We start from the raw sequence: 24,491 nt of genomic DNA, 5'->3' as shown, positions 1-24,491 counted from the left end.
TAGCCAAGCACAGAGACAGCGTAAAACAATTAGGAGTGTATTACTGGTGTACTGAGATAGGAAAACAACTCTTATGAATATGCTCATAACACTAAGGGTTTGGCCGTGAGTTTAATGCTTACTGTTAAAAAGAAACCGCCTAAGAGAGCAGTCTAATGGCCCACTTAAGAGCCTAGTTCTAAATCTTCATTTTAACCATGGAGTCACTCATTCAATAAAAATTATTTTATAAATGGTCAAATGTTTCCTAACTGTATATTGAACACATAATGAGGTGAAACTATTCATGTTTAAAAAAGTTCAGAAGGAAGAAAAGCTGGACCCTCCATCTCTACTACAAGCAAGTATTTCACTGCCCTCAAGTGGTAGCAAAAGGCAACTTATTTTTGAGTTCAAATCAGCTCCAGACACCTATAGAACTGCCCAAAATGAAGCTAATGAACAACATGTTACATCAGCCTAATTCAAAGTTTGAAGCCCTTATTGGGTTGGGTAGATTTGGTATTCACTACCCAAAAGAGCTGGAATACAATTACACACACTGAAATGATTTAGCAATAAACCCAGCTTAGTATCAGTCCATGTCTACTGCCAGATGTAAGTTGCAAAATTCCTGAAACGTTCATTAAATTCCCTGTTGTTCCCAAAATCCCAGTTGGAGGATTCCTGGAATCAGGAGGAAATATGCAAGAAATCCGGAATCCTCCAACCAAGATTCCTAGAAAACCAGGGAAATTATTTAAAGTTCACAGAATTTTGCAGCCTTATGCCTGGTCTTTGGTCTCTGCAGTCAGATCAGTCCAGCAGTTTGTCAATAAAGTCGCACTAACATTGATGCCCGACAGATCAACCAATCTCAACTCATTAAAATGTTTCACATTACAATATTTTGAATGTGGACTGGGACATGAAGTAATAACCATGTAGATGTAAACAGCAGGAAGTAATAACCATGTAGATACTTGTGTTTGTAATATGTAATAAAATTATCATTAAATCATAAAAGATGGTACATTAGTACCAAATCTCAGGACATAAAATGATGCCAGGAATTCACTGAATGTTTCACCTTAAACCCTAAAATATTGGCATTTCTCAGAATATGAGTTGAAATCACCATACGTGATACACAGAACAAGAACAGAGTAGACAAAAGTCAGACACAGCAGAGTTAAATTAATTTTACATTTTTATTGATGAATGACTTATGGCTTTCTCTCCGACTTGAATAAAAATCAGTCTCCTCTCAAACTGGACTTTGTGGGTACTGCTAAATCTGTTCAACATTTTCATGAAGGAAATTCGAGTTTGGCGAGAATTGTGGGAAAGACCCCCTCCCCCACCCTCCCTTCGGAAAATCAGATCACACCTCCATTCTGCTCCCCCCACCTGTAGGCAGAAACGTAAAAAGGAAGCACCCGTGGTAAGGACTGTTCAACGTTGGTCTGAACAATCGGAATCTATGCTTCAAAATTGTTTCGATCACGTGGACTGGGAAATGTTCCGGGTCGCCTCTTGAGAATAGTATCGACGTATACAGACTCAGTGACGGGGTTCATCAGAATGTAGAGAATGTAGCTCTCACTGTGACAATTAGAACTTATCCAAACCAAAAACTGTGGATAGATGGCAGCATTCACCCAAAACTGAAAGTGCGAACCGCCACATTTAAAGGTTCCGAACAGTCATGTAAAATAATCCTTTTGACTGACTAAAATATCACCCATAATCGTTTGGCATGTGTCTTGTCATGCAGTTCACAGCAGCACTGACGGATGTGTTGATATGAAAACAGCATCAGAGTTTTTAACGACTCTTTCCCCCTTTTGTTCCATGCTGACTGAAGACCTATCTAGCCAGTAACTAGCTAACACCAAACACAGATGAAAGGCGAGACATATAATTACAGAATCTTTGCCATGGATGAATAGTGTAAAATTAAAATTATATTTGTTGACACCCTACAGTGCCCTACAGCACCAGTAGAGTAGCTACCTAGCTATATAAACCTCGCCCCTCCGCAAACACGCCTTCTCTGATGTTGGTTACAAGGTCGGTACTTATTTAAATTAGGTAAGGGAATATCATGTCACTATTGGTGTATTAAAATGAGTTTGGGTGATGTCACCCTATCCCCTTAATAATCCAGCCTACTGAATCCAAGTGTTTGACATGGGGGAGGGGACCAGTAACTTTATGATCAAACTTTATCAATGAGGAAGCAATAGTCATTTTTCATACTTTGGTCATCATACTTTATTTGATCTGGTTTCATCCAAATATCATCAAACTTCATGAAAAACATGATTTTGACTGTTTGTGACCTTTAACCATGGCAGGGTGACTGGGAACATGGACGTGTACAAAAAGACTAACTACGAGCTCCATAAGGCAATCAAAGAGGCAAAACGACAGTACAGGGACAAAGTGGTTGCAATTCAACAGGTCAGACACAAATAGTCAGTCAATCACGGATTCTAAAGGAAAAGGCAGCCACGTTGCGTTCCCTTGCCCACTTCGAGGAAAACAACATTGAGCCACCGACGCGGGGCCCCCAGATGCTCACAAGGACAGTGTGTGTTCTTAAGAGACCACTGCAAAATGATCAGTTTATCCGGTTTTACTATTTATAGGTCTGTGTTTGGGTAATATGAACATTTTTGTTTTATTCTATAAACTACTGACAGCATTTCTCCCAAATTCCAAATAAAAATATTGTCATTTAGGTCATTTATTTGCAGAAAATGACAACTTGTCAAAATAACAAAAAAAGATGCAGTGTTGTCAGACCTCGAATAATGCAAAGAAAATAAGTTCATATTCATTTTTAAACAACACAATACTAATGTTTCAACTTAAGAAGAGTTCAGAAATCAATATTTGGTGGAATAACCCTGATTTTCAACCACAGCTTTCATGCATCTTGGCATGGGGTTCAGGTCTGGAGACTGGGCTGGCCATGACAGGGTCTTGATCTGGTGTTCTCCATCCACACCTTGATTGACCTGGCTGTGTGGCATGGAGCATTATCCTGTTGGATCCTCCACCAAATTTCAGTGAGTGCGAGACCTGGAGAGGCCTACAAGCCAGAGTCTCTCACACTCACTGAAATTTGGTGGAGGATCGGTGATGACCTGTGGGTGCTTCAGCAAGACTGGAATCGGACAGATTTGTCTTTGTGAAGGACGCATGAGTCAAGCCACATACAAGGTTGTCCTGGAAGAAATCTAGCTTCCTTCTGCTCTGACAATGTTCCCCAACACTGAGGATTGTTTTTTTTCCAGAGAAACGGATAATTTTGCAGTGGTCTCTTAATTTTTCCCAGATCTGTATTTATATTAGGATCTCTGACATCTGACATTTTGTATTGCTAGGTATTACCGCTCTGTAGGAGATAGAAACACAAGCATTTCTCTGCACCTGCGATAACATCTGCAAATCTGTGTACTCAACCAAAAAACTTTGATTTGAGATTAATTGAACATGGCATTATCCAGGATACAATGTGCACCAGTCTGTCTATGTGGTCTAAAACTGGATTTAAAAGCTTCTGTTCCTGTTCTGGATCTGCTTCCAGCAGTTCTGACCTACATTCCTAATCTACATTTAAAAAGCTTTAATTAATGCAATTGGATTCATGCAAACCATGCAAGTCATAATGGAAATTAAATTTAAGTAATTAAAGCTGATAATGTCTCAAACATAATAATCTGATCTTCATGCACAAGTGCCATGCATGTATAGCCGTGGTAAAAAATGGTAAAACTATGCAAGGGAGTTAATTTTTCCACAAGCCTTTTTCTCACGACAAATTAATTCAACTGTAGCCACAGCTAGCTAGCATACTCGAGCCAGTAGCACACCGGACAACTAATTGAAATGTTTAAGCCTGCCTTCTCGTCTTAACGGAAAAACACTTAAGCCTACTTGAGTTGCAAGGTAGCCTACCGAATTTGCTGAATGAAGGACTGCAAATGCCATTTGAGTTGAGCCACGAGTCATGCTACCGAAACAGGTGTGACTTTCTCATCAATAGGCCTACAACTATTCACCGTTTACTCCCTTTTAACAGGGTGTAATTAACTTAATATTGGTATTGGTATACAGATAAGCACTAGAAAGCTCAAATTCTTTCCCTTTTAACTATTACATCCTCTGTGTTTGATTTGTGAGCTTAATCTTGATATGATGGGCAGGCTTCTGTTAAACATGAAACAAAATAGTAGACTAATGAATACGATATTTGCCTTCATCAAAATATTATTTTTGTTGCATATTTTAGTCTGGATCTTGCCCAGGTTTAGGGGGGTTGTAACAAATGATGTATATAAACCCTAGATTGTTGATGCTATGTATTGGCCAGTGACATATATATATGTTTAGCTCACAAAATATAATTTAAGAGCATATGCATTAAGGTGACTGTAATAGTATAAACGTGGCAAAAAACGCAGTGGGCCGAAGACCTGATAAAGATATACCACCGAAGAAGAAAACATTCCATTGCAAAAGAATGCTTTTTAGCCAATTCATTGATGGGAATACCAGTCGACAGAAATACATTGGACAGGCTATGCTTATCAGTCTATAAGTTAATTAGCATATGTTTTGCTAATTAAATTGGCGCGTGTGTACAGTATATTCGTTATGTATCTTATTTATCACATGAGTAAAGCATACAGATACAGAGCCTTCGAACGGAAAATCTGTCAGACAGCGCGAGAGTTGCTGCTTCAGCGTCTCAAACAGAAAATGCACACTGAAGGCCGACTTCATCAACGTGTCACACACCACTCTGCAATGAGCTGGAGGCAGTATGCATTATGAAAACATATACTTCATTGTTTGGAACCTGAACGTTTTCCTACATATTATGAGGCATGTCTTACCTTGCTTCTAAGTGGCCAAGACAAAATCTGACCATATCTGTGAAGGCAATTATTTTATATCAACTTTATTTAATTGTCCGGTGGTCAAAGGCACAATCTAATCATATTGTCACCCCATGCTAGTTGTTGCATATTAGATCTCCCTGCTTTCTAAATTTTTAACAGATATTTTCATCCCTGTCACATGAAACTGCTCGCATGTGTGGTGCACTTTGACAATGTTGTTTTCCATTAAATTGCATTATGGAATGAACATTTGTGCGTAGCCTACTGCCTTGTGCGCATTGCTGTGCTTATAATGTGAATAAATAATAGTTAATCAACATTTTAAGCTAAATTTTAACGTTTTGTTATTTATTTTTTGCTTAGACCTACTGGTTGTATGAATTTGGGAACTACCGTCTCACAACTGTCCTAGAGTCTGTTTGGAATTGGCTATTTCTTTCTCAACAAACTGACCAATAAAATAGGTCAATTTTTCTGTTGTTCTGTTCTGTTGATATTAATTACCATAATTGAAATATGATTTTGGAGAACCGTGGGTGGATGCCCTAATCAGGTTACGCACCCAATGCATCTTGGTCCGGTAAATTCAAATGTTGTCGGTCAAATGTCCAGTGCCACATTTTCTTAAAGGAAACTCTGCTCTGCACCCATTGGATATAAGACACTAGAACCTTTACAATTATTCAAATCTTATTTTTCAGCAGGTTTTGCATGACTCGGCTTAACACAGTTGGCAAACAATAGCTGTCAGAGTGCACCAAATTGGGTTAGCGTCTCATGGCATAGTGTACCCAGTCAACACACTGGGCTCGGGCCTATTCCGTTTGACACTCAGGGGATTAGGGATGGACTCGGACTCAAGGAGCTCCATGCGGGCCGAGCACTTCCCGATTCCGGTAGAATCATATTACTCTGGTCTCCGCATTGATGCGAGTAACCAGTCTTGTTCAGTACATTGCAATAGATCCGGATATCTCAAGCACACCGGTAAAAACACTGGAGTTGAAGTAATTAACATTTACCAACAGATGGCATCACCGTGCCATTTTACACCCATACCAACTTCCCAGTTATAAAATAGGACAGGAGCTGTCAACTCCTTAACAAAACAAACCTAGTAATAATTTCCAACATGAACAGAATACAGATCAAGTATTTTTGGTGGACACCCGTAGCGTGAAAAGGCAGGAGGCTTGTCTGCGGGTTCCCGCACAGGCGTGTCACCTGACTGTCTTAAGGGGAGCATTGATGGGCGAGGGAGCGGCCGACCTGTGATCACCTGGCTCTTTGCCCAGTACCTCAGGCCCCATGTGACTTGCTGGGGTTCCGTCTTTTGTCATGCGACCCGACCCCTATGACCATCAGGGTTCTGAGTAGGTGCAGGCTCAGCAATCCGAAGGTCAACCCAGTTACGATGATACAGGGATCCAGTCACTTTGAGCAAGTAGGAGCGTGGTGCCACTTTCTGTACACAGGATCCGGGTCTCCAGAGGCCCATCCGGTCCCTGTTTCACCCACCCTGAGCTCAGGTAAGTCTTTTGCTGATTTGTTATAGATGAACTTGGAGACCTGTCTTCTGATTATTTTTATTTTACTAGGCAAGTCAGTTAAAGAACAAATTCTTAATTTCAATGATGGCCTAGGAACAGGTTAACTGCCTGTTCAGGGGCAGAAAAACAGATTTTTACCTAGTCAGATCGGGGATTCGAACTGGCAACCTTTCGGCTACTAGTCCAACACTCTAACCACTAGGCTACCCTGTGAAGTAGCTTCAACAGCACATCTGTCACCACACATGGCTCCAAGAGAGTGCTGGCTACTGGCAGAGCTGCTTTAAGCGCCGTGTCATGAGGCGCTGTGCCGGGCTGCTATCCATGCATTCTGTCGGGGTATTGCGCCAATGCAGGATTGCTTTCCAGGCATCTTTGCCCTCTCGCAGAGCCTTTTTGCAGAGGTTTTTTGCGATTTTGACTGCCGACTCCGCCTTCCCATTAGGTTTTGGGTGTCGTGGTGATGAGGTGACGTGCTCGAATTCCCATTCTGCAGCAAATTTTCAGAACTCAAATTCAGAGAATTGGGGTCCATTATCTGAAATTACCCTATCTGGATGACTATAACTGGCAAGCTGAGCCTTGCAGCGTTTGATCGTTGTCTCTGCTGTTGTCTCTGCTTGAGGTTGTAGTTTTGTAGGGCCAGTAGCATGCTCTGCAGTCATTTCAGGGCATTCAGGAGAGGCTTGCTGAATATAGCAATAAGGGGCTTGTGATCTGTCACCGTGGTAATGTTGTTGCTCCCGTACCGGTAGTGGTGGAAGCGTTGGCATGCAAACACAATGCTGAGGCACTCCTTCTCTATCTGGGCATAGTTCAGCTCTGTTGGAGTGAGTGCCCTAGGGGCGATTGCCACAGGCTGGCCCTCCTGCTTGCCTTGTAATATGTAATAAAACCTTCAGGTTCCAAACAATTAAGTATATGTTTTCATAATGCATACTGCCTCCAGCTCATTGCAAAGTGGTGTGTGGCACGTTGATGAATTTGGGGCATTTCCAAGACAGCCTTCACTTTCTCAGGATCCACCTTCAATCCGGTGGAGGACAAGATGTGCCCATGAAAACGGAACTCTGGCACTTTAAACTGAAGCTTTTTTATGCTTAGCCTTAGCTTGACCTGTCTGCATCTGTCCATCAGGGCCAGCAGCTTGGCGTCATGGTCACATTCTGCCTCCTCATCACTGTCCTCATAGCTCACTACGAGGATATCATCTGCTATGGGTTCCACGCCACTGAGTCCCATCAACAGCTCATGCTGTTTCCGCTGATACACCTCTGGAGCCACGGAGACACCAAACGGGAACTTCAACCACCTCTTCCTGCCCCAGGGTGTCCAAAAGGTGGTCATGTAGCTGCTGGGCTCGTTGAGCTTGCACTGCAGAAAGGCATCTCTGGCGTCCAAGAGCGTGAAGACTCTGGCCTTCGGGAGCTTGTAAAGAACATCCTCCAACGTGGGCATAATGTAATGTGAATGTCACAGACTGATGACCTTTTTCAGGAATAGTGCCATTTGACCATTAACCATGATTATCTAATGGATAATCATGGTTAATGGTTCATCTATGTCTTTACAGTTCCTGAAACATGTCAATGACCTTATGCCTGGCCTCTACTGCAGTGCTTAGCCACCCACTCAGTTACCAGGGACCTATTCTGCCACATCCCAAGGAAAGGAGAGAGAACCACCCCTCCTTAAATCTATAGCCATCGACTATGATACACGCTAAGAAAAAAAGAACGTAAAATGGTTATTCGGTAGACCCTAAAGTAGAACCCTTTAAAGAATCCCTTTTTGGTTCCAGGTAGAACCCTTTTGGTTCTAGGTAAAACCCTTATCTGGAAACAAAAAGGGTTATCCAATGGAGACAGCCAAAGAACCCTTTTTGAAGCCTTTTTTCTACTGTAATCTGGTCTTCAATGTGGACAGAGGAGAAAATGCCTCTGCTACCACTCGTGTGCACACTAGTGTAGTGGCTAAGTTAAATGTGAGCAGTTGAGACATGTAACATAGACAATGAGACATTTTTTTGTAGATTCTGACTGTTAAATATACAGCATTTTACTGTGCATTACTGTTCTGTGGTGTCTTGCATGTCTACATTATGCCAATAGGTAATTTATTTTCTTCTCTTTTTATGCTTACAGTAAGTGTCACGAAAAGCCAGAAAACTCAGGAGGTTGATTTGTTGTGGGCCCTCTGGAAAGTCCTAAAATACACCCCTGACTGCCGTGATGAAGCTGATTCTCTTCACAGCAGATCTGACTCATTGCACCACTCTTGAAGAAGGCCACTACGCTCACGTTCGCCTTCTGTGCTCAGAGATCCTTGACGAGGATCTACCCCATCATAACATTCATCATTAATACAAAAAGCAATGGGCCTTTATATACTCTGTGTCCCAGTCTTTCCATGCATGTAATATCTGTGGGTGAATCTTGAAACAATTACAGTTTGCAGATGTGCAAAATATTGTGATGTAGTTTTGTTTTTGCCATTGCTTGATCTAATGGGGGCGGCAGGTAGCCTAGTGGTTAGAGAATTGAGCCAGTAGCCAAAAGGTTGCTGGATCACATCCCCGAGGTTACAAGGTAAAACTCTGTCTTTCTGCCCCTGAACAAAGTAGTTAACCTACTGTAGGCCATCATTGAAAATAAGAATTTGTTCTTAACTGACTTGCCTAGTTAAGAATATGTTGCAGATTTCAACTTTCATTGGTGCCTATGGAAACAAATAGAAAGGTAACGAACAATGTATTCAATTTCCAACTTTATCTTCTGCAATACTTTTTGCAGCAGGTGGGCATTATCAGGTTATGATGAGGTCTTAACTATGACCACATAATATAGTGGTCAGAGTTAACAATTATGGTAAGAATTATCGGCAACTGCTCGTATGGTGGTCATAAAAAAAATCATATTCTGGTCGGTAAAAAGTTGTACAAAAAACAACGTCCATTTCAACCAGTTTATGACCAGAAGAAGACGTCTATTCAACCAAGTTTTGCCCACTGGGTGGTCTTTGGAACATTTTAGTGCCTGTAGCTACTATGATATAAATGGAGCCATGAATTTGCTATGACAGCAAAATTCAGATTTTTTTTTCTCTCAACTCCATAAGAGGAAAAGTGAAGTTATATAAATAAATATTCAATTAGCTACTGGTCATTGACTTGATTTTTTTTTACAAAACATAGAGCAACAAATTGAATTCCAGAGAATTATAGAGCTGTCACTCGCTGATCTGTTTCACCTGTCTTGTGCTTGTCTCCACCCCCCATCAAGTGTATCCCATTTTCCCCCATTATCCCATGTACCTATATTTGCGTCCACTGTTGGTCTGTTGCCAGTTCCTCTTGTCAAGTCTTACCAGCATGTTTTCCCATATCTCTAGTTTCTGTTTTCTAGTCCTCCTGGTTCTGACCATTCTGCCTGCCCTGACCCTGACCCTGCCTGCCATTCTGTCCCTAATTGAAGCTGCCTTGGATTACTGACCTCTGCCTGCCCTGGACCTTCCGTTTGCCTGCCCCATTTTGTAATAAACAGCTGAGATTTGAACTGTCTGCATCTGGGTCTATCCTGAGCAAGGAATTGAATTCCAGAGAATCATAGCGAAACAAATTGAATTCCAGAGAATCATAGAGCAACGAATTAAAATCCAGAGAATCATAGAGCAACGAATTGAATTCCAGAGAATCATAGAGCAACAAATTGAATTCCAGAGAATCATAGAGCAACAAATTGTATTCCAGAGAATCATAGAGCAACGAATTGAATTCCAGAGAATCATAGAGCAACAAATTGTATTACAGAGAATCATAGAGCAACGCATTGAATTCCAGAGAATCATAGAGCAACAAATTGTATTACAGAGAATCATAGAGCAACGAATTGTATTCCAGAGAATCATAGAGCAATAAATGTAATTCCAGGGAGAAAAAACTCCAAAACTGGGAGCTGATATGCAATTGGAGTAAGCTCTAACAGCTTCAAGCTCGAACCCAAAGCATTTATAATGTGGTCTGTCGTTCTTTAGACTGGAGACAGAGCTCTTGTTTTCACCTCTAAAAGGTAATTGCCACAGGCAGCTATTTTTGCTAATCCTTACGACACATTACATTTGATAAAAGTAGTGTTTAGAGTAAGTTTCTGTAAACTAAGGCTTTTGATAATGAACAGAATTACTATTTTTGGTATTCTGAATCATATACTGTATTCTTTCTCCAAGTAACTCAACATTTCTTCCAACTCCAAAGTTAACTTCTCTAACTGTGTATTGAGGGATACAGTACTTTTCTCTCTACCTAAACTCACCCAGACACTGACATTTTCTTTCCGCATCTTAATCCCCACAGGGATTTGGTGAGACCTGAACAGAGGGAGAGAAAGACAGTGAAAGAGAACAATGGTTTGGGAAGAAAACATCCTAAACTTACCCCGTAGTCCTTACAGCTGCCTCTGTCTGGGAGCCCCACCTAGCAAGTCCACATCGTGACAAGACTGGGTCGGGGCCACCTCGGACACGCATCCTGATAGATAAGCCAGGTGACAAAAGCAAGGAGTTAAAATACGATAGAGAAGTACCTACATCACTCCTCCTGGAAGTCATCTGAAATTAATCCGATTCTTTTGTTGATTCCTTTTTGTTTTTTGGAACCACTGGGTTGAGAATTAAAACGGTTTGGTCGTGAATTTCTAAAGTTAGGTGTAGCTAGTGCATTGGCACCATTTGTTTGTTGGAATCTTTTGTAGCATGGTAATAATCTATTGTATTTGGCTTCTGGTTGAGAGATCATTTGGTTCTAATTGCAAAATTGCATTGCATTGCAAATTGAGCATAAAATATATATTCTGTATATTATGTTATCCAGTGTTTATCAATTAATTTGAAATTAGCAACATTCAGATCCTTATTCAGAGATAAGGGTGCTTGTGTGAACCAAAGTTTGATGAATTTACATAGGACTTCCATTTCATAGTCATATACAGCATCAACAAGACAACTCTCAAAAGCTTACATACAAGAGATAACAGGGCAAAATACATGTGGAACAATATACAGTACCAGTCAAAAGTTTGGACACACCTACTCATTCAACGGTTTTTCTTTCTACATTGTAGAATAATAGTGAAGACATCAAAACAATCAAATTACTCATATAGAATCATTGTAGTAAGCAAAAAAGTGTTAAACAAATCTATTTTTGATTCTTCAAAGTAGCCTTGACAACAGCTTTGCACAGTCTTGGCATTCTCTCAACCAGCTTCAAGAGGAATGCTTATCCAAGTCTTGAAGGAGTTCTCACATATGCTGAGCACTTGTTGGCTGCTTTTCTAGCTGCTTTTCTAGCTGCTTTTCACTCTGCGGTCCAACTCATCCCAAACCATCTCAATTGGGTTGAGGTCGGGTGATTGTAGAGGCCAGATCATCTGATGCAGCACTCCATCTCTCTCCTTCTTGGTCAAATAGCCCTTACATAGCCTGGAGGTGTGTTGGATAATTTCCTGCTGAAAAACAAATGATAGTCCCACTAAACCCAAACCAGATGAGATGCCGTAACGCTGCAGAATGCTGTGGTAGCCATGCTGGTTAGTGTGCCTTGAATTCTAAATAAATCACAGACAGTGTCACCAGCAAAGCACCTCCATACCCCCTCCTCCATGCTTCACGGTGGGAACCACACATGCGGAGATCATTGGAACCAAAAATCTCAAATTTGGACTCATCAGACCAAAGGAGAGATTTCCACCAGTCTAATGTCCATTGCTCGTGTTTCTTGGCCCAAGCAAGTCTCTTCTTCTTATTGGTGTCCTTTAGTAGTGGTTTCTTTGCAGCAATTCAACCTTGAAGGCCTAATTCACACAGTCTCCTCTGAACAGTTGATGTTGAGATGTGTCTAACACTTGAACTCTGTGAAGCATTTATTTGGGCTGCAATTTCTGAGGCTGGTAACTCTAATGAACTTATCCTATGCAGCATAGGTAAATCTGGCTCTTCCTTTCCTGTGGTGGTCCTCATGAGAGCCAGTTTCATCATAGCACTTGATGGTTTTTGAAAAAACTTGAAGAAACTTTCAAGGTTCTTGATATTTTCCGCAATGACTGACCTTCATGTCTTAAAGTAATGATGAACTGTCGTCTCTCTTTACTTATTTGAGCTGTCCTTGCCATAATATAGAGTTGGTCTTTTACTAAATAGGGCTATCTTTTGTATACCATGTCATAACAAAACTAATTGGCTCAAATGCATTAAGAAGGAACAATTCCATAAATTAACTTTTTACACGGCACACTTGTTAAAATACATTTTGATTTGTTTAACACTTTTTTGGTTACTACATGATTCCATATGTGTTATTTCATAGTGCCAATAACTTCACTATTATTCTACAATGTAGAAAAAAGTACAAATATTGAAAAACCCTTGAATGAGTGGGTGTGTCCAAACTTTTGACTGGTACTCTATAGGTATACAAATTTCACATAAAAATGCCTGGGACCATATATGTGCAGGGACCATCATGTAATTCTTTTAGCATAAGATAACATTTGCGCAGACGCACATTAGGGTACGGGTCAAAACTATACGATACGGAACGGTGGAGGGCTGATATGTCAGGAATAACACTGAGTAAAAATTCATAGCCCACTCCAGGATATGACTCTCCACTAAAAAGATAAATAAATAAGCATATCCAATAGATTGCCTCACAGTTGAATCAAACAGCAAAAGGTACAGCAACAGGATTTACTCTGGGGTTGGGTACGGTCAGATACTTAGCTACTTTTCATTTTACTTTTGAAATGTATTAGCATTGCTAGCTGTGAATGAGAGGACGTGAGTATCCAGCCTGGAGCGCTGTAAGCTGGATAATCAATTATAATAAATGTATTATGTAATATATAATACATTTCATTTTTGAACATTCAAGTCTATATTAATAATGAACAGAATGTGATTATATTATCACAGTTGGCTCTCTTATAAAAGTCGACCATCAACTGTATTAGGAGAAAAAAACTCATGCCAGACACCATTGTATTGAAAACAGTAACACATCAAATATCACTATTCACTAAACTCCAACATGGTGATAAACATGAGACAAGTGGTCCTATTCTAAACAAAACCTATTCTGTCTATAATACAACAGTAACTGGCTTTATTCCGTCCATCTAAATCAGCATGGAACTCTGTGCCCAATAGTCTGTCAGAAAACAGCTATCTGATCAGGGAAGTAATGTGAGTGTATAAACAGATGACTTAGGGGGGGGTTGTTGGTTCAACTCCAAGGCAAATTGTAATTTCTGTGCCCTTAAACTGATTATGTTTGGCAAATTTGAATAGATCTATATCTGAATAAGCCCGAGACAGGGTGCCAGAGTAGAGACAATGAACAGTGATCATGAAGTCCATATGTACTTCCAAAGATCCATTATGGGGCAACAGTATCCAATCTGTCAGTACAAACAGATTAGCCAATCGTGTGGCCCTTCCACGAGACGTTCAGTAGACATAAGATTCCAATTGCATTAGTCCTCCAGATTCCAAATGGTGAGCAGGAAAACATTTATCTCTATCTTCAGATTTGTTTTGCCAAATTTAGACATGAGCATTTGGAACATGAGGCCATGATAGGTCTATAAAGCAGGATTGTCCCAAGTGCAGGAACGCAGTTGAATGTTGGCTTTAATTCACTCTTTTAAGGTGAACCCAAACAAAAAAAATGGCTGACGCAGCAGTTACACATAATCACAGGATAGTCCTTTTCATCTGCCCTCTTTTATGAATCTCATTCAGGATGGCAGTGAGCTTTTGACGTTCAACAATCAAGTGATACGCTAATACAGCATATACACACAGACTGATCCTTTTTCATCTGCCCCCTTTTTGTTTTTGTTAAGGACAGCAGTGAACTTTTGACTTTCAACAAAAGGTGACACCTAATCTGCATAACCTGTACCTACAATATGTCTTTGGTCTCTGGCAAGGTAGCCTAATAAAGGCAGCGCTAGTTTGGGGAAGCTTTGTTACTGTAGTCCTCATACGAGGAGAGTGCTATTTTCTATGTTCTGCTCAGTAAACACACCACTGCATTATCTGTGTTCACGCATAAACCTCTTAAGTATTTTCCATTCACCTTACCACAATTTATTTTACTAGAGGCGTTTACCAGAAAACTAATTTAGTCATTTTCAACATGAGTTAACATCAGATACCAGCTGATGTAATAAAAGTGGTGCATTATTTTACTGAGCAAAACAAGTGAAGTGGGCTGAGGCCCCTCAGCAGAGGAGAGTAGCGCCAGTTTAGCGGTGAAGAGGTAAACCAGGCTCACCCTTCTTTGGGGAAGAACACAGCAGAGAATAGATGTGTTCCTCACTCACTCAACCCGCTGCCGTTCTCGCGTCTTCACCTGGGGTAATTCGGAATAAAAGGAGAAACTTAAACAAACAAAACACAAAATAAAACTGTTAAGTTGTAATAAAATGGGAGAGTAGCTAAATAAGAAATCAAAAGGATAAAAAAATATCAGAGAAATATGCTGTACTATTTACATTGCCGGGAAATGGAGGGGCCAGGAAATAGCACATTTGCGTGAATTGCCAGGTGTACGGTGTAAATGTTTTGATGTCACTTTTACACTATTTGGTGTAAAGATGCCCAAATTGGAATAGCAAAACATCAGTCAAATAACTATATGATCTTAATAAAAGCAGTTGCTTTGTGTCTTTCATAAAAAAAATTCAGATCACTCACATTCAAGGCCAAACATGGAGGTCAAAATTAGTCTAATCATGACACGACTTGACACAACTGAATTTGAAATTGCTGATAATTGAATGAAGTATGGTTGAGTTTTATTGAAATGTAACAAGAACATTTTTATAAATACAAACACATCAAAGAGCAAATTGTCTTGGCGATTAAGGTTTTGCCAGACCCATTATCTAAAAGGGCAAATTTGAGAGCTGTAGTAATACGTTTAGAAAAACAGTTTGTCTACTTCTACGAATGCTTAACATACAACTTTTACGTAACTATTCCGGTACATGAAAAAGTGCAATTTTCCTCTCCTTTTTCCCCCACCTCTGCAACAAAACTGAAAATAAAGCTTTCAGTTTAAAGCCTTTATGTACAAGCAAAGTCCTATGCCTACCTATCAGAAATCTGGGAGGGAAAATGTCCAATGGGGAGAGGGGTCTGGGAATGGGTTGCTGGCCAGTCACTGAACGATTCTCATGATTGCAAATGCTTTCTCAAAGAATTTTTCTCTTCTTTTTTTTATGATCGTCCAATTTTTCCTGTAAATGCCAGCTTAAAAAAGCTAAACAAAAAAATCTTAAATTTAAAAAAATAATAAAATAATGGTAAAAAATGTCCCAAGTAGCCACAAGCAAAGCAAAAAAAAGATTAGCACAAATTATTAAGCAAGCTTATGTATTTACATTCATATTTTGCTCCATATTGGTACTGTAGTGCAACAAATCCATATTTCTAATGTTATTTATGCATTTTGATTCATTTTTTTATTTTGTTTCTATTTCTTTTGAATGTGAAGGGTGATATATACACACAGCCAATCAAAGGTTGCTGTCAAAGCCCAATCCGTTCATGTTTTGTCTACTTCCATTGGTGCCCATAAGAATCTTGGTAAAACTCCTGGTTGTCATTATTGTAACCATAGTTACCAGAGTAGTCGCCACCTTGTTGCAGGGGTTGCTGGGCAATGGGTTGGGAGCCCCAGTTCTGGTTGTTGGTCTGCCGGCGCTTGGAGTCCGGTTGGTTGTAACCGTCAGCCTTCCTCTTCCCGCCCAAGTTGTCCCCGCGGTTTCCCCTGGCCCCTCTGATGCCGCGGCCCCTCTGCTGGGGTGGACCTCCCCGGCTCCCACGGCTTCCCCTCGGTACACCCATAGGAGCCCCCCTTTGGACGTAGCCACCTCTGCCACGAGGGGGTGGTGCTCCTCGGCCTCTAGGGGGAGGGGGGGCACCTCGACTCACCCTGCCCCCCCTTCCTCTCGGCACGTAGACATCATCGTATCCCCCGTAGTAAGGGTCGTCGTAGCCACCTCGGTAGTCATGGTAGTCGTAACCACCCCCGTAGTAATCATCGTAGTAGTCCTCGTAACCGTAGTAGTCTGGAGGGTAGGCATAGCCACCTCTCCCACCTCGGCCCCTGCCTCGCATGGGAGGCGGCATGCGTGGAGCAGGATAATAGTAGTAATCATCATATCTGTGACAACAACAAAGCAAACAGGGACATACGAAATAAGGCAAATGGCAAAAAAATATCATAATACAGTCATACCAGCCACTCCAAGCGGACTGGGCGTGGCTAGGTGCGGTCAACCTCTACTCACCCTGTGGTCCTAGTTGGCTGTCTCTGGGCCTGCCGCTCTTTCCTCTTCCTGTCCGGAGGCTTTGCCAGAACAATCTCTATCTCCTCGCCTTCCAATTCTTTGCCATTCATTTGTTGCATTGCCTAAACAGTGATGGGTTTCCCCAAGTGAATTTCCCAGAGATTCTCTACAAGCACAAGGCAAACACATAGCATGCATACTCTAAGGAGGTGTAGAAGACGCCGGTACTCACCTTCACCGCAGCATCTCTGTCCTCAAAGTGCACAAAGGCATAGTCTTTCAGCTTCTTGACCCGCTCCAACTTCCCAAACTGGGAGAATGTTTTCTCTAGGAGCTCCTCTGTGACCGGTGTGGCCAGGTTCCTCACAAACAGCACCTTTACCTGGTGGAAGACCAACACAGTGAGTTTAGAAGTTGTTCTCTGGCATAGAATGGCCAGTTCTCTCAAGTGTAATGTTTCTACATGAAAGATATCTGGGTATTTCCTCTACTCCCCAGTATCTGTGATTTAACATCCTTTGCTGTAGTCAGACACTAGCTTGACGGAGGGGGGGATCTTCAGGACCTTACCTTTGCCATAATCTCTGGGTCCGGTTCGTCTACTGGATCTGCCCACTCAACAGTAACAGGGTTCCCCCACACCTTCACCTTGCCACTCATGAGGCGGCGACGGGCCTGGGCCGCAGTTTTGTGGTCCTCGTATTCTAAGAAGCAGAAGCCACGGTTCTTCTTTTTATCATCTGGCTGGTGGTAGAGTATCACCTCCACGAGGCCCTCTGGTGGAGGCACACATATGTGCATGGTCAAAAAGAATCACAGGAAAAGCCTCCATTACACTGATTATATAATATGAGTGTAATATGATCGACAAGGACATGAGGTCACCGGTAAGAATAGATTCATGAAATCATTTGGGATGAATGTCAGAACACACAGGGCTGCACCAACTAATATACGGTATGAAGATAGGGAAAGAATGGCAGATCTTTATATCTAGGTGGGGAAGCCAGGTATTCAAGCATGAATCAGATAACTTAATAACTTGTTGAAAATCTCTATGAAAGTATGTAAGAATCTCCAATTTCCTTGTACTTGTCAGCCGATGTTTCAAATATAAAACCTTATTTAAATTGAGGGCACCAAAAAATATGATATAACAATGGTACTGATTTTCTCTAACCTGTGACTTTGCTGAAATCTTCCAATATGCTTTCTCTTGTCTTGTTCTTTGGAATTGACCCAACAAACAGCCGATTGTTTGCGACAGAGATGCAGACACCCAGGTATTTGCCAGACCGGATTTCATAATTATCACACTAGAACAAAAATATAAACAAAAAGGGTTCTCAAAATTGACCCCCACACAGATAAGTCATGCATTTACACTTCCCAGATAACTCTGGCGTGATGAGACACAGTGACCAACCTGTCTACAACGTTCATGGCTCGCGAAGCAAACACCATAAATGACCAAGTCATGCTCTTTACTTGTGGCGATTAAAAGGGGAAATCTTACAAGCTTGACGGCCTCTAGGGCAGCATCTTTATTGCAGAAGGTGATGAAGGCATATCCTCTGTTCTGACCCGAAAGGAGGGGGTCCATCATTAGACGCAGGTCCCAAATGGGCCCGGCTTTCTCAAACAGAGGCACCAGCTCATCCTCATACAAGTCTCTGGGGATCTTGCCAACAAATACCTGCATTGATAAGATCAAATTGGCAAATTACAAGCATACTGTGTAGCTTTGATTGTATTCAATGCATTTTTGACTTGGACAAGATGGAGCACTCTAGGAACTTAAGAGGTCGATTTGTGAAAAGGCATATTAGATAATATCATAACTTTAAAGGCTGAGTAAGATGTTTCAGAAGCCGGTAGATTCATTACTTACCAACAACAGCTGCAAATCCCAATAAAACTACATCACGTTTTAAAGTTGACTTTCCTTCCTTTGTCTACCTATACTAAAAATGTTGTGGTTCAAAGTGAGGTATTTATTTACTTCCAATAGCACCAATGTTTGCTAGCAAGTTTCTAACTGCATTGTGGCATTAACTAACCATTAATTATTTACATATAACAGATTTTAATTTGCATATATTTGTGGACAAAAATCTGACTTATTGCACCTTAAAAATGTTGAACCATAATAAAACTGCATTTATTTCCATAAGGTTGCGAATGTTTTTTTCAACTGCCCAAAATTGAGAGGAGGACACCTCCTTAACAGCCAATAGCCTGCATGAGAAGACTGACAGACAATAGAAAATAGGTTGTGCTTCTTGCCTCTGTTCCGATTCCAGGCTGGGCCCCTGAGTACACCTCGTCAGGTGGAGGCCCCCCATACTTCCTCTGTCCTGTGGTGACGTCCAAAGTGTAACCTGTTCTTTCCAGAAGAGCCTAAACCATATCAACGACAGATACATTCACTCAGAGACCTTTAGTCCATCTGTCCATCATTGTTAAAACATAAGCTTATGGAACTCAATGAGAAAAGAAGAAACAATTTGTTCACCTTTATCTTCGTCTCATCTGGACCCTTTGTGGATTCTTGAACTTTACTTCCTTGCTTTTCTCGCTGTCGGTATGTCTTCATCACACCACAGAGAAATGCACTTTTGTTCTGAGAGAGGACCAATAGCGTTTAGTGTAAATCACTTTTATACCTTGTTGCGTCTTTGTATGACTACTCTTGAGCGACAGTGTGGACAGGACCACTCACCTGCACATGTGACAGGTCACTCTCCCTGAACTGCTGTAACACTGACAGGGCTCCCTCCTCATTGAACTCCCTCAGGGCGTCGATGGCTCTCTCGTCCAGGTCAGCGTAAGCCACCAGTCCTGGGATGCGCACACGCACACGCACACGCACACGCACACACACACACACACACACACACACACACACACACACACACACAACCACACAGACAGAGACAGAGAAAGAGTGAGACAGAGAGAGAGAATTCTATTTAGGCGGAGTCTGCGGATCCGCAGGTAATCACCATGCCCCCTTGTTTTTTTTGCCCCGAGAGCTGAAGATCCAATTTACATTCTTTTGCATGTATTCATTTACGGACACATTTTTTTTTTTTTTTAGCATAGCTGCTGCTCAACCTCCCCCTTCACATTTCTCGCTTAACCCACCCTCTTATGAACCCTCAACCAATTGTATCTACATGATCATGTAGGCTACGCCTCTGCCTCATATTTCTGAACATGCGGCTATTAGAATGAACATAGTAAAGTAGGCTAATTTAGGGTGTAGGCTACATCCTGTCTGTTGAAACTAAGGATAATGCCATAGCACAAGCAGGGGCGCAGTTTACACAACGCATTGGGGCAAAACAATCTGCGTTTAAGTCACACGTGTACATTTCTGATAATGTCATCTTCATAGTTATGCTTCCATAATGTAGCCTGAGAAGCTAAAGAAAAATAACACTGCTACTTTGACTGCTTGTCTGCCCCCTGCTTTGCAAATGTTTGCAGTGATGGTGAAAAAAATAACATTAAATCGCTATATAGACTGCGTGTCTGTGTCTTGCTCCTAGTTGAGATGCTGTCTAAATTGTCGCATGTATACAGCCTCCTGAAAAAAGAACATGAAATCGTTACTTAGACTGCCTTTTTGTGTTGTGCTTATGCTTGCAATAACCTACTGTTACAACAGACAACATTTTTGTTGTACAATAAGTCAATCATGTCTATTGTACAACATGTCAACGTCTGTAGGCTACACCAGGCAAAGATGTCCGATCATCGACGCGGAGAGGAAGGGGCAGCAGCAACATAAAACAATCTACATAGAGCATCCTGTACATGCGCAGGCCCTCTCTGACCTTTAGTTGTCGGGAAGAACGGTTCAGGAAAAGTTGGATCGGCAGCCACTCCGTTCTATTTATAGGGTCACAACTACGTCATACATTCCTGGTGAGAGTCACTGAAACATGATGATGACGCCCGGGGGAGAGGGCTCTCTCTGTAAGTCACCATTACACTGCTATGAGCTCAACGCTCACTGACTCCTTCACTCAACGTGATTCACATCATACCGCTGACCAAGGTGGAATCCTTTGGTTGATAGTCTTCTTGAGCTTGCAGAAATATACATTATGATGTCTTACGAAATATCATGCAATGCAATCAAGAAGTAGTGAGAACAACCCCCGCCCTTTGCACTTACCAGTCTGAAATATCTTATCCAGGCTCTCCGCCACTTTCTGTGGAAGGCCTGCGTCTATGAGTGTCTGGTAGTTCTCTGTGTGTGTTACAGTTATGTCCATTGGTTCGTCTTCCTCCTTAACTGGAGCAGAACTGCCATTCACTTCAGCTGCCATTCTCCTTTGGGTCAAATGATGTGAATCAAAAGAGATACCAGGGGACTAGACAGCAAATGAAGAAGCAGGCCTATACATCACCTATGCTGCGCATTCACAAACAATATGTAAGACATGATAATACAATACCAGCTACTCTACAACGAGTAGAATACTATTTACTGCCCAATTATGGATATGAACATGTTAGGTATTGGGTAAAATGCAACTGTGATGCAATAGGCCTATTTATTTGCCATTGCCACCTGACCCACCGTTAGCTAGCTAATGTCATCGTCATGCAAGAGTCCAATAAACCTGCACAGCAGGGGAATAATTATCAAGCCTCCGTCGACAGAAATTCAGTGGATACATTTTTAAATGTGAATCATAGAAATACGGAAAGTTCAGCTTGGTAATAAGTTAGCTAGCTAGCTGGCTATCTATCTACAGAGCATTGTTATAGAGTCAACCACTGATGTCTGACAGGGGGCACAGTACTGAAGCCACCAAGCAGCCATTCATACTCCTCCATTGTAATTATTATTATTATTTTTTTCAAATAATAGATTTTGGAAGCTATAAAGATGTGTTTATTAATGTCTACAGTCGTTTCTGCAAAGTATATTCTATTACAGACACCTTAATGCATATTTTTTTATTATATTATGTGAACTAAACGAAGAAGTAAAAATCAAAAATATATATTTCAAGTAGGTTACTTTTAGTCAGTAGTTCTGAAAGTAGCACTCACGAGCCAAAAGTGGTCCCCAAAGTTGTGTACTACATCACATATGTGCACTGCAATGTGCACCATGTCATTGCTCTCTCACTCACTCTGATGTATGTGCATCTTGCTAGATGTCACTCAAATGGCGAGGGGCTGAAGGTCATTGGCTAGAACTCGAATTGCTAGGGGGCTGGCACACGTGGGGGGAAATGTAGGGAAATGGTGCAGAGATTTTGTGGCTAATGGGGAACATGCATAAAGATGGCAAAATTCAGATATGACATCATTGGCCTTGTTCGAGAAGACCAAAACTGTAATGTATCATGGGCAAATTGTGATTGACTGACCTACAAATAATAATGAGTAGTTATTTATGGTTCGAGGTTCTTTGTAGATCAGTCAGTCGAACAAGCTCATTGTCTTAGCACTATCTACTGAGTTTTTAAACTACTGCGCATGATATGGTTCAACGTGCCAATAAATCAGCACAATCTACATTTTAGTTTTTCCAAATTGCTGGTGTCTTGAAACTAAAATTGAGATCATGTATACTCCAATGACCATACAAAAAAAGCGCAATGGAGAGAGCTATGTACAATACTGCTAATTTTGCAAAACGAGGAATTTGTGGTAAGTACATGGGAAACACCAGCTTTATGCAACTCCGCTATTGAGGAAAAACAGTAGTTCTGCTCATAGATTATGCACGCATGAACTACACATTGACACATCCAGACCAAAGCGGGTGGTTTAAAAAAGACTTAGTAGTCGCCAAAGTTCCGGAGGACGTCTTTAAAACTTCTTTGTGATCGGTGTCCAGTCCAGGGAACAGTTGAGCTAATGTAGGCTAATGTGATTAGCATGAGGTTGTAATAACAAGAACATTTCCCAGGACATAGACATATCTGATATTGGCAGAAAGCTTAAATTATTGTTATTCTAATTGCACTGTCCAATTTACAGTAGCTATTAAAGTGAAAGAATGCCATGCTATTGTTTTAGGCGAGTGCACAGTTTTGAACATGAAAGTTATTAATAAACAAATTAGGCACATTTGGGCAGTCTTGATACAAAAAAATTAACAGAAATGCAATGGTTTATTGGATCAGTCTAAAACTTTGCACATACATTGCTACCATCTAGTGGCCAAAATCTAAATTGCAGCTGTGCTGGAATAACACATGGCTTTTCTCTTGCATTTCAAAGATTATACCAAAAAATAAATAAAAGTTTTTTTTTCTTTGCATGATCTTTTACCAGATCTATTGTGTTATATTATCCTACATTCCTTTCACATTTCCACAAACTTCAAAGTGTTTCAGTTCAAATGGTTACAAGAATATGCATATCCTTGCTTCAGGGCCTGAGTTACAGGCAGTTAGATTTGGGTATGTAATTTTAGGTGAAAATTTATCTTTAAGAGATTATAGTATTTTTTAAGGAGTACTACTGTCCCCACAACAACAAATACTTAAATACATGTAATTTTGTCCTTGTAACATCTTACTGAACTACTGTGGAACTCAATTCATTCCTGTGGATGACTGCTGCTGAGGAGTACCAATATGGCAACCGGTGGCGTCAAAGCCTCTCATTGGCTATTACATTGCATTCGCAATACAGACTTTACACATCATTGGAGCCAACCAAGCAGAAGTTAAGTGCCAGTGTAATGTGATGTGTTATTTTACCCCCTAGCCCAACTGTCCATTGTATACTCTTTATATACACACACACACACGTTCACCATGTACCTGTGTATTGATTTGTCAACGGTTACATACTGTAAAACTACACACAAAAATGAGTGCCAGTGTCGACCAGACAGCCAACTGGATACTTTTTCGCGCGCTATATTACAAGTATGAGGTAATACACCATTCACGTGCTAGATTGCTAACCGAGATGCACTTCAATCTATGAAATTCAAGCACGATATTACAATGTTACTTTTAACTGAAAAGTGCGACAAGTAGCTAAGCTAGTCGGTTGAAATATATTTTGCATGTGGGAGGTACATCTGGCTAACGTTACAACTAGCTGGGTTGCACGATGCATGTCTGGCTGGTATGTCTGGGACGTGGGCTCGTCTGTTGTACACAAAGCTAAGCAGACCCGCCCCCCATCGACTGAGCATAATTGGCCATTCGCTACATTAATACCAGTACATATGCAATTAAAAATGAAGATCAAAAGGCATCGATTACATTCCATTTGATTTCAGGTGTTTCCCCCCCATGATTAACTAGTGTCCAACACTGGGGCCTAATCGCTCTAGCTAGTTGCTACAGTATCGCAATTTCAACAGCCCATTTTGCTAATCCTTCCCGATCATGAATAACAAAACCTGGAAGCACTTACCGCTCCACAAATCCCAGTATTTAAAAAAAAAGTTAAAATTGTCACGAAATGCCAAATGTGAACAAAAGTGTCCCGAGAAATTGTGATTCTTGTTTATTTGGGTTTGCACATCGGAGAATGACCGCTCTGGCGCTCGTTCACGCCCCTTTCTCGCGGTCAACCCGACCCTGCCAGCCGCGCGCACGCATTTGATCCACGGGGTTTCCGACAGCATTTCGCAAGGCATTGAACAGGATTAACGCCATATAAATATATTTTTACATTAACGCATTTAGCAC

General features: G+C 41.1%; 1 protein-coding gene across 7 annotated transcripts; it reads right to left on the bottom strand.

Annotated features, from left to right (window-relative positions):
- Positions 1 to 1,176: 1,176 nt before the first annotated feature.
- LOC135508435 (heterogeneous nuclear ribonucleoprotein R) lies at positions 1,177 to 24,367 on the bottom strand. Of its 7 annotated transcripts, XR_010450796.1 has the most exons (15): positions 24,214 to 24,367; positions 20,990 to 21,147; positions 19,526 to 19,644; positions 19,319 to 19,426; positions 19,090 to 19,203; positions 18,320 to 18,499; positions 17,984 to 18,119; positions 17,374 to 17,579; positions 17,036 to 17,185; positions 16,804 to 16,925; positions 16,135 to 16,676; positions 14,781 to 14,858; positions 10,878 to 10,970; positions 10,756 to 10,810; positions 1,177 to 9,163 (listed from the first exon to the last, which is right to left on the bottom strand). XR_010450796.1 is itself a non-coding variant. In XM_064928611.1 (13 exons), the coding sequence occupies exons 2-12, from the start codon at positions 21,141 to 21,143 to the stop codon at positions 14,830 to 14,832; spliced, it is 1,860 nt and encodes a 619-aa protein (XP_064784683.1). In that variant the 5' UTR covers positions 21,144 to 21,147; positions 24,214 to 24,367; the 3' UTR covers positions 1,177 to 10,970; positions 14,781 to 14,829. The 7 variants fall into 7 exon arrangements, 3 of the variants coding, with proteins under 3 accessions (XP_064784683.1, XP_064784684.1, XP_064784682.1); XR_010450794.1 differs by having other exon boundaries at positions 10,756 to 10,970; XR_010450795.1 differs by having other exon boundaries at positions 1,177 to 10,810.
- Between the last annotated feature and the right edge of the window lie 124 nt (positions 24,368 to 24,491).

This window comes from Oncorhynchus masou, chromosome 21, assembly GCF_036934945.1.
Source record: "Oncorhynchus masou masou isolate Uvic2021 chromosome 21, UVic_Omas_1.1, whole genome shotgun sequence".
NCBI classification, from domain to species: domain Eukaryota; kingdom Metazoa; phylum Chordata; class Actinopteri; order Salmoniformes; family Salmonidae; genus Oncorhynchus; species Oncorhynchus masou.
Note: the sequence above shows the minus strand (reverse complement) of the source record. Positions and strands in the feature narration are given on the sequence as shown.

Excerpts from the sequence above, each read along its gene's own strand:
- LOC135508435 (XM_064928610.1), bottom strand. The coding sequence starts at position 21,143 with ATGGCAGCTGAAGTGAATGGCAGTTCTGCTCCAGTTAAGGAGGAAGAC. Across the intron at positions 19,645-20,989 it reads GGATAAGATATTTCAGACTG|GACTGGTGGCTTACGCTGAC; the intron begins GTAAGTGCAAAG and ends TGCGCATCCCAG. Across the intron at positions 18,120-18,319 it reads CCCTAGAGGCCGTCAAGCTT|TGTGATAATTATGAAATCCG; the intron begins GTAAGATTTCCC and ends TTTTTGTTCTAG.